This window comes from Hylobates moloch, unplaced genomic scaffold, assembly GCF_009828535.3.
Source record: "Hylobates moloch isolate HMO894 unplaced genomic scaffold, HMol_V3 SCAFFOLD_12, whole genome shotgun sequence".
NCBI lineage: Eukaryota > Metazoa > Chordata > Mammalia > Primates > Hylobatidae > Hylobates > Hylobates moloch.
Window position 1 is genome coordinate 22565079 of NW_026652287.1, and position 10684 is coordinate 22575762.

Below are 10684 nucleotides of genomic sequence, written 5' to 3' on the forward strand. Positions count from 1 at the left end.
TCTCTGTCTCAAAAACAAAAAAACAAAAAAAAACTTTTGTGGCAGATGCAAGATTATCCCCTTTTCCAGATGAAGAAGGTAAGGTTACAGAAATTAACGTTTTGAAACTCACACACCTGGAAGTTGGCTAAATTGGTAATTAAACCTAAATCTGTCAGAATCCAGAGCTGGCCCACACAGCCAAAAGGTGGTTACTTTGAAACAACCCATTTGTTGCATGAATGGGTTAATTTTCAGTAACCCATTCATGCAACAATATGAGTAGATTGCTCTGTTGGGTGCACTATGCCAGCTATTGAAAGGATGCACAAGAGATGTCATTGTGGTCTCTGCTCTCTAGGACCATAATGGTCTGATGGAAAATGTGTGTAACAAGATAGATATGAAGAAATACTGCAAGGTTCACATGACTGCCCAGTTCGGTAGAAGCTCAGAGAAAAAGAGGCTTTGTTGAAGTCAGTTGGAGAAGATTTAGCAAAGGTGGCTCTCAAACCAACTGAGCTCTGAAGTGAGCCAAACTGGGCAGACTAGATCCAAAAATGGTATACTGGTCCCAGGTAAATGACATGGTCAAGCCTGGCATGAAGGCAACCTTAGGGTGTAGAATATGATTGGGAGGATGCTGCCCCAGCAGGAGGGAGTGCCCCACATTTTTTTGTCTTGAAAGCTAAGACTGGGGGAATGCCTCACATTTTTGAGAGCCAGGGTCAGACTAGGACTTGAAACTTTATCCTGTCAACAGGGCAAAGGACATCACAGATTCTCCACATTAGCACTATTCTGCTTTTCCCACCATTCTGAGAACCACTTGCCTGAACAATCGTCACTTTTTTTCTTTCTGAGCTTTTTCACAGTTTCTGTACTCAAGTCTTGTGGGCTTTTAAAAAAACAGCCTTGTTGGCTGGGCGTGGTGGCTCACGCCTGTAATCCCAGCACTTTAGGAGGTTCGAGGTGGGTGGATCAACTGAGGTCAGGAGTTCGAGACCAGCCTGGACAACATGTTGAAACCCCGTCTCTACTAAAAATACAAAATTAGCCGGGCGTGGTGGCGCATGCCTGTAATTCCAACTACTCAGGAGGCTGAGGCAGGAGAATCACTTGAACCCGGGAGGTGGAGGTTGCATTGAGCCAAGATCACACCATTGCACTCCAGCCTGGGCAACAAGAGCAAAACTCCATCTCAAAATAAAAAATAATAATAAAATAAAAACAGCCTTGTGAAAAATAATTCACATACAATTCACTCATATAAAATGTTCAATGGTGTTTAGCATTTTACACTATTTTCATGTGTAACATAAACTTTGCCATTTTAACTATTTTAAGTGTACAATTCAGTGGCATTAATTCCATTCAAAATGTTGTACAACCATCACCACTATCTATTTTGAAAACTTTTTTATCACCCCAATAGAAACTCTGTCCCCATTAAACCACTCCCCCGCTTCCATTCAGCCCCTGTAAACTCTAATCTACTTTCTGTCTGTATGCATTCACCTATCCTGGACATTTCATATAAATGGAATCATGTGAGCTGGGCACAGTGGCTCATGCCTGTAATCCCACCACCTTGGGAAGCTGAGGCAGGCAGATCACTTGAGGTCAGGAGTTTGAGATCAGCCTGGCCAACATGGCAAAGCCCCATCTCTAAGAAAAATACAAAAATTATCTGGGCAGGGTGGTGGGCAGCTGTAATCTCAGCTACTTGAGAGGCTGAGGCAGGAGAATCACTTGAACCCAGGAGGCGGAGGTTGCAGTGAGTAAGCTGAGATTGTGCCACTGCACTCCAGCCTGGGTGACAGACGGAGACCTCCGTCTCAAAAAAAAAAAAAAAGGGAATCTTACGATATTTGTCCTTTTTGTGTTTGGCTTCTTTCACTTAATGTAATGTTTTTGAGATTCAGTCATATTCATCCATGTTGTAGCACGTATCAGAACTCAGAACTTCATTTTTTTTTTTTTAGACAGTCTCATGCTGTCACTCAGACTGGAGTGCAGTGGTGCAATCTCGGCTCACTGCAACTTCCGCCTCTTGGGTTCAAGCGATTCTCATGCCTCAGCCACCTGAGTAGTTGGAATTACAGGCACCCACCACCACACCTGGCTAATTGTTGTATTTTTAGTAGAGATGGAGTTTCACCATGTTGACCAGGCTGGTCTTGAACTCCTGACCTCAGGTGATCTCTCTGCCTCAGTCTCCCAAAGTGCTGGGATTAGAGGTGTGAGCCACCATGTCCAGCCCTTCATTCTATTTTATAGCTGAATAATATTCCCTTGTAGGGACAGACCACATTTTGCTTCTCCATCTGTTCATGGACACTTGGGTTGTTTCCATCTTCTGTGAAGAATGCTGCAATGAACATGGTTATACAAGCTGAGTTCCTGCTTTCAGAGTGCTTTTAAAAAGTCACCCATTTGCTATTTTATCACAAATCCCCTTGAGATTTATCCCTAAACCATTATTTAAGTCTTTTTACTTGTCTGACTATCTCATAAATAAAAATGACCATCTGGACATCTCAGAATCCTCTTTACTGAAAAGAGGGAAAATCGGTTGGGATGCTGGTGGTATATATTCCCTCCAGTTGTTCAGGGAAATTCTTTGTCCTGAAGTTATTTTTCCACTGAAAGGAAACCTATCACTGCCAGGAGACACTTAAGGGATGTTAAGTAATGTTTCCCTTAGAGCAATTTATAAGTGTTATGTTTTTCCCCTTGTACAAAAGGCAGATCTAAGAAAAATGTCTAATGCAGCTGGGAAAGATTTTCATTCTTAGGAGGCTGCTGGACATTTAGAGATGAACTTAAGTGGAGCAGAACATTTATATTTATAAATTGTTCCTCCAATGTATTTGACCCAACACTCCACAGTATCCACGTCATTCTGCATCTGTTACGCAGCTGACCTAATGATTCACAGCCAATTACCATCCCAGGACTTCCGTTTCCTCACATAAAATGAAAATAACCTTTAACATGCCCTCCAGCTCCAAAATTATCCTTTCTGAATATGATTCCATGAGGAAGAGGAGGCCTAGTCTCCTTGGATATATCTCCTGTGTGTCCCAAGTTGGTTTAACACCATACATGCCCTTTGAATATTATTAAAATCAGTATGATCTGGCCAAGCATGGTGGGTCATGCGTGTAATCCCAGCACTTTGGGAGGCCAAGGCGGGTGGATCACTTTGCTGCGGGATAATTAAGGAATTAGACAGACTGAGAGGTTGAGGAGGAATTATTTAATTATTTAGGTGCACTGACCAAGTCAGATTAACATCCAAAGGACTGGGCCCTGAACAAGGAATCAAGTTACCTTTCAAGCATTTCGTGGGGCAGGGGGAGATCTGTGCAGGCGGAAGCATATTACAGAAGCGAGAAACAAAGACAGTTATTTAATTGAGACATTCATTACATTATTTCGTACTTTTTAAGGAACAACATGTTTTACAACTTGAGATTATCTGTCTAGTGACCTTGTAGCTGCACAGCTAGAGAAACAGGGTCTTCACAATGCCTGGGAAAGGGAGAGATAAGGCTCACTAGCCACAGAAAGACAGGCAGTTAATTTTAAAGGACTCCAGTTCTTTCTCTTCCTCAAGGGGAATTGGGTTTTCTTATATACAACTGAGTTTTTGTTTAAACATTTTTTGATTTATTTTAATTCCTGTTTCAGCTTGAGCTCAGTTCAAGACCAGCCTGGCAACATGGCAAAACCCCTGTCTCTACCAAAAAAAATTAGCCGGGCGTGGTGGCAGGTACCTGACCTGTATTCCCAGCTTCTTGGAAGGTTGAGCTGGGATTACCTCTTGAGCCCAGAAGGTAGAGGTTGCAGTGAGCTGTGATTGCACCACTGCACTCCAGCCTGGGTGATAGAGCCAGACCTTGTCTCAAAATAAAACAAAATAAAATCAGTATGATCTGAATTACATCATATTAATGGGACCTAACCGTAGAACCTACCCTCTCTTTGATAAATTGATTTTCAAGATGAATATTTTGAAATTTCCAGATTAGTTGGGCATGGTACTGCACACCTGTAGTCCCAAGTACTCAGGAGGCAGAGGTGGAAGGATTGCCTGAGCCCAGGAGGTCAAGGCTACAGTGAACTATGATTTCGCCACTGCACTCCAGCCTGGGTGACAGAGAGAGACACAACTCTAAATAAATAAATAAAATTTGGGCACAGTGGCTCACACCTGTAATCCAGCACTTTGTGAGGCCAAGGCAGGAGGACAGCTTGATCCCAGGAGTTTAAGACCAGCCTAGGCAATATAGCAAGACCCCATCTCTACACACACACTCAATTTTTTTAATTAGCTTGGTGTGTTGGTGCATGCCTATAGTCCCAGCTACTTGGGAGGCTGAGGTGGAGGGATCACTTAAGCCTGGGAAGTTGAGGCTACAGTGAGGTGTGATTGTGCCACTGCACTCCAGCCTGGGCAACAGAGGGAGACCCTGTCTCAAATAAATAAATAAATAAATAAATAAATAAATAAATAAATAAATAATTTCCAGAGGAGGTAGGTCCCCTTTTGCCTCTAATTTTTTCTCTATAAATATTTTTGCTTCATATATTCTTTGTGTAAGTTTATCAGTTTCACAGGTGTGATTTAGCTCCATTTCTTTGTAGGAATTATCAACTTTTCTTTTCTTTTTTTTTTTTTTTTGAGTCTCACTCTGCCACCCAGGCTGGAGTGCAGTGGTGTAATCTCAGCTCATTGCAACCTCTGCCTCCCGGGTTCAAGCGATTCTTCTGCTTCAGCCTCCTGAGTAGCTGGGACTACAGGTATGCGCCACCACGCCCAACTAATTTTTGTAATTTTAGTAGAGATGAAGTTTCACCATATTGGCCAGGCTGGTCTTGAACTCCTGACCTAGTGATCCGCCCACCTTGGCCTCCCAAAGTGCTGGGATTACAGACCCGAGCCACTGTGCCCAGTCTCAAATTTTCTTCTACCAGTTAGCCAGTGATACATTCTCCTTCATTCCCATCAGTATATAAAAATGATATTTCTCTGATCAGAAAACAAAAATCCTCTCTTCTTTTTTTTCTTTTCCTTTTTTTTTTTTTTTTTTTTTTGAGACGGAGTCTCGCTCTGTCGCCCAGGCTGGAGTGCAGTGGCGCGCTCTCGGCTCACTGCAAGCTCCGCCTCCCGGGTTCACGCCATTCTCCTGCCTCAGCCTCTCCGAGTAGCTGGGACTACAGGCGCCTGCCACCACGCCCAGCTAATTTTTTGTATTTTTAGTAGAGACGGGGTTTCACCGTGTTAGCCAAGATGGTCTCGATTTCCTGACCTCGTGATCCGCCCGCCTCAGCCTCCCAAAGTGCTGGGATTACAGGCTTGAGCCACCGCGGCCGGCCTCTTTTCCTTTTAATTACATTTATTTTAATGCTGAATTTACTCCCGTGCCATAAGTTTTTGTTTCTTCAGTTTCTTCCGGGATATCTTTTTCTTCTGGGCAACCTCCTCTTCTGGTTTAGGAACAATCTGTTCCTTTTCCGTAAGGATCATCTCAGCGTGGCAGGGAGAGCTCACGTATGGGTTAATCCGACCATGAGCTCTGTAGGTCCGGCAGCGCATCTTAGGTGCTTTGTTCACTTGGATATGCTCAATGACCAGAGAATCTACATCTAAACCCTTAAGTTCAGCATTACTCTCTGCGTTTTTAAGCATGTGCAGCAAAAATTCAGCACTCTTTTTGGGCCACCGACCTTGTGTCCAGCCCCACTGCTTGGCCTGCACACACCTGCCAACTCCACCATTGTGACGTCGGAATGGTACACACTGTTTCTGTAAAGTGACATCTTCCAAATACTTCGTGGCTTTTCGTATATGCATACCCTTGATAGCCTGAGCAGTTTCACGAGTGTTCTTAAAGTGAACACGAAGATTGGAACCTCTTGATTTGCATGATTTTGTGGGGTTCTCCCGGTCAAGTGAATAGCGAACCATTTTCACAGATTACCTCAGGCTGCTTAGGGAAAGAGAAAGAGCCAAAAATCCTCTCTTTCATCCACCTGCTGCCAACCATGTCCTCCTTCGCTTTACAACAGGGCTTCTCCACATTGACACTTTGACATTTTGGACTGGTTACTTAAATATATGAATTAAAAAAAATTTTTTTTTTCTTTTTGACAGAATCTCCCTCTATCACCCTGGCTGGAGTGCCATGGCGTAATCTCGGCTCACTGAAACCTCCACCTCCGGGTTCAAGTGATTCTCCTGCCTCAGCTTCCCAAGTAGCTGGGATTACAGGTGTGAGCCACCATGCCTGGCATGAATATAAATTTCTCCTCCACTTTGCTGTGGGGGGCTGTCCTATACATTAAAGAATGTTTAGCAGCATCCCTACTATCTATCTACCCGATGCCAGAAGCAACACCCACCCCACCTCAGATGTCTCCAGACATTGCCAAATGTCCCCTAGGAATACAGTCACCACCCTGCCTCCATCCCAGTTGAGAACCACTTCTCTGCAGCAAAACTCCTCAAAAGAATTGGCGGGGCACAGTGGCTCACGCCTGTAATCCCAGCACTTTGGGAGGCCAAGGCAGGCGGATCACCAGGTCAAGAGTTCGAGACCAGCCTGGCCAGCATGGTGAAACCCCGTCTTTACTAAAAATACAAAAATTAGCCAGCCGGGCGGGTGGCGCATGCCTGTAATCCCAGCTACTTGGGAGGCTGAGGCAGGAGAATCACTTGAACCCAGGAGGTGGAGGTTGCAGTGAGCCAAGATCGTGCCACTGCACTCCAGCCTGGGCGAAAGGGCGAGATCTCGTCTCAAAAAAAAAAAAAAAGAATTATTGGCTGGGCAAGGTGGCTTACACCTGTAATCCCAGCACTGTGGGAGGCCAAGGCAGGCAGATTACCTGAGGTCAAGTGTTCAATACTAGCCTGGCCAACATGGTAAAACCCCTTCTGTACTAAAATACACAAAAATTAGCGGGGGCATGGTGGACCATGCCTGTAATCCAGCTACTGGGGAGACTGAGGCAGAAGAATCACTTGAACTTGGGAGGCAGAGGTTGCAGTGAGCCGAGATCATGCTGTTGAACTCTAGCCTGGGCGACAGAGCAAGACTCCGTCTCAAAATAAAAGAATTATCTATCTGCATTGTCTCACATTTGTCTCCTTCTCTTTACCAAAGCGCCACTGAAAATGTTCTTGTTGAGATCATCAATGACTTTCATGTTGCTAAATGCTATGGCTATTTCTCCATAAGATGCAAAAAATTAGCCAGGCATGGTGGCGGGCACCTGTAGTCCCAGCTACTCAGGAGGCTGAGGCAGGAGAATGGCGTGAACCCGGGAGGCGGAACTTGCAGTGAGCTGAGATCATGCCACTGCACTCCAGCCTGGGCAACAGAGGGAAACTCTGTCTCAAAAAAAAAAAAAAAGAAAAAAGAAAAGAAAAAAAGAAAAGAAAAAAGTATAATAGCAAACGTTTACATAGTGCTTCTGGAACAGGAATTAAAAGAAATTAAAGAATGTGTAAGCAAAAACTCAGTTGTATGTAAGAAAACCCAATTCCCCCTGAGGAAGAGAAAAAGGTGGACTCCTTTAAAAATTAACTGCCTGTTTTTCTGTTTGTGGCTAGTGAGCCTTATCTCTCCCTTTCCCAGGCATTGTGAAGACCCTGTTTCTCTAGCTGTGTGGCTGCAACGTCAGTAGATAGATAAACTCAAGTCATAAAACATGTTTTTCCTTGAAAAGTAAGAAATGATGTAATGCATGTCTCAACTGAATAACTGTCTTTGTTTCTCACTTCTGTAATATGCTTCCCCCTGAACAGATCTCCCCCTGCCCCATGAAATGCTTAAAAGGTAACTTGACTCTTTGTTAGGGGCTCAGTCCTTTGGATGTTAATCCGACTGGGTCAGTGCACCTAAATAATTAAATAATAAGTATCCTCCTCAACCCCTTGGTCTGATTCCTAAATTAGTCCGCTACACTGCAAGGGACCCAGAGATCACCTCCAGCCCCTCTTTTAACTCTTAGTGGGTTTTTGAGCTGGATCGAAAACGAACTGACACCAGGCAGATTAACAAGAGAAAAGTGTACAAACTTTGTTTCACATGTACGGGGGGGTCTACACAAAAGACTGAAGTCTGAAGAAGTGGCCAAATAAGATGCTTTATATGTTTTAGACAAAGAACAATATATTTGAGAAGAAATGACAGGACAAAGAAAATCTGGCTGGGGCAGTAAATTTTTCCGGGGAGTCACTAGGAGATAAATGGGGGGAGTGCTAAACTGGTGAAAGTAAAGGTAACTTTGTTAAGTATGTTTATGGAGGTCCATTGTAGCCTTTAGTTTTAAGTCTCTGGAGATAAGGGCTATTTTCTTGCCCTTATATGGAGAGGGTACCTTTTCCAGATAAATCCTCATCACTTGTTACATGCAGGAAAACAGTGGTCAGCTCATTGTTTCTGAAACTTTACTTTCTCTATTTTTTTTTCTTCGGTGATGGAATCTCACTCTGTTACCCAGATTGGAGTGCAGTGACACAATCTCGGCTCACTGCAACCTCCGCCTCCCAGGTTAAAGTGATTCTCATGCCTCGGTCTCCTGAGTAGCATGCACCACCAAGCCCAGCTAATTTTTGTATTTTTAGTACAGACAGGGTTTTACCATGTTGGCCAGGCTGGTCTTGAACTCCTGGGCTCAAGTGATCAGCTTGCCTCGGCTTCCCAAAGTGCTTGAATTACAGGCGTGAGCCACTGCGCCCAGCCTTTCTAATGCTTTTTAACTCGATAATTGATATATCGATTTGGCATATTTGGAGTTTTGGGATTTTTGTTTTATTTATTTATTTATTTTTGAGACAGAGTCTCTCTTTGTCACCCAGGCTGGAGTGCAGTGGTAGGATCATAGCTTACTGCAGCCTCCACTTCCTGGGCTCAAGTGATTCCCCTGCTTCAGCCTCCCTGGTAGCTGGGACTATAGATGAGCACCACCATGTCCGGCTAATTTTTGTGTTTTTTTGTACAGACATGGTCTTGCCATATTGCCTAGGCAGGTCTTGAACTCCTGAGCTCAAGTGATCTGCCTGCCTCGGCCTCCCAAAGTACTGGGATTACAACCACCATGCCCAGCCCAATTTGACATATTTTGGGATGGCACATCCTTCACTCCCTCAGTGCTCACAGTGTGCTAGGTGTTGTCCTAAGTGTCTTAGATATGGTGGTACACCTAGCTGGTTCAACCTCCAGAGCAGCTCTTGAGACGGCCTCCGTCGCCAGATGGTGCAGTGGTGGATCTCTCACTGCAATCCACCTCCAGTTCCAGCCTTTTCCTGCCTCAGCCTCTCCAGTAGTGGGCTACAGACACCCACCACCAGCCTGGTAATTTTTTGTTTTTTAGTAGAGTGGGTTTCTACAAAAAATACAAAAATTACCGGTGTGGTGGCAACCTGTAATCATCAGAGGTGAGGCAGAAGATCATCCAACCTGGGTGATAGACAAATCCATCTCAAAAATAAAATAAAGTAATATATATAAAGTAATATATATATAAAGTAATATATATATAATTATATTTTTCAGTGACGCAATCTCGGCTCACTGCAAGCTCCGCCTCCCTGGTTCATGCCATTCTCCTGCCTCAGCCTCCCAAGTAGCTGGGACTACTGGCGCCCGCCACCATGCCTGGCTAATTTTTTGTATTTGTAGTAGAGAACGGGGTTTCACCGTGTTAGCCAGAATGGTCTCGATCTCCTGACCTCGTGATCTGCCCTCCTCGGCCTCCCAATGTGCTGGGATTACGGGCATGAGCAACCACGCCCGGCACGCCCAGCTAATTTTTGTATTTTTAGTAGAGACGGCGTTTCACCCACCGTGTTGGCCACGATGGTCTCCATCTGCTGACTTCGTGATCTGCCTGCCTCAGCCTCCCAAAGTGCTGGGATTACAGGCGTGAGTCACCACACCCGGTCCTATTTTTTTTTTTTTCCAGATGGGGTCTCCCTGTGTTGCTTAGACTGGCTCAAACTCCTGGGCTCAGGGATCCTCCTGCCTCAGCCTCCTGAGCCACCATACATGGCCTATTTTATTATTTTTATTATATTATACATAATATTATTACAGTTTATGTTGTATATATTATAATATATTTTATATATTATATTGCCTGCCTGGGCAATATGGCAAGAGCAATATAATATATATAAATATAAATAATATATTATATAATATTATAATTATTTATTTATTTATTTATCTGAGACAGAATCTTGCTCTGTTGCCCAGGCTGGAGTGCAGTGGCACAATCTTGGCTCACTGCAACTTCCACCTCCCGGGTTCAGGCAATTCTCCTGCCTCAGCCTCCCAAGTAGCTGGGATTACAGTTGTCTGTCACCACACCCAGCTAATTTTTGTATTTTTAGTAGAGACAGGGCTTTACCATGTTGGCCAGACTCGTCTTGAACTCCTGACATCAGGTGATCCACATGTCTCAGCCTCCCAAAGTGCTGGGATTACAGGCATGAGCCACTGCACCTGGCCTGTTGTTGTTTGTTTTTTTTTTTTTTTGAGATGGAGTCTTGCTCTGTTGCCCAGGCTGGAGTGCGCAGTGGTGCAACCTACCCCTCTCTAACCTATGCCCTGGGGTGGATCACTTCTACCATGCTGCCCTTAATAAGCTTCCCACCATGAATTAATTTAATCTTTACAACAATCCCATT

General features: G+C 44.2%; 1 protein-coding gene across 1 annotated transcript; it reads right to left on the reverse strand.

The window, feature by feature from the left end:
- Positions 1-5373: 5373 nt before the first annotated feature.
- On the reverse strand, positions 5374-5992 carry LOC116477944 (large ribosomal subunit protein uL22-like). The gene has a single exon (XM_032761912.2). It carries the CDS (start codon positions 5954-5956, stop codon positions 5402-5404), a length of 555 nt encoding a protein of 184 aa, XP_032617803.1. The 5' UTR covers positions 5957-5992; the 3' UTR covers positions 5374-5401.
- Positions 5993-10684: the final 4692 nt, after the last annotated feature.

What these genes read in the sequence shown, in the direction of transcription:
- LOC116477944 (XM_032761912.2), bottom strand. Translation starts at nt 5,956, where the DNA reads ATGGTTCGCTATTCACTTGACCGGGAGAACCCCACAAAATCATGCAAA.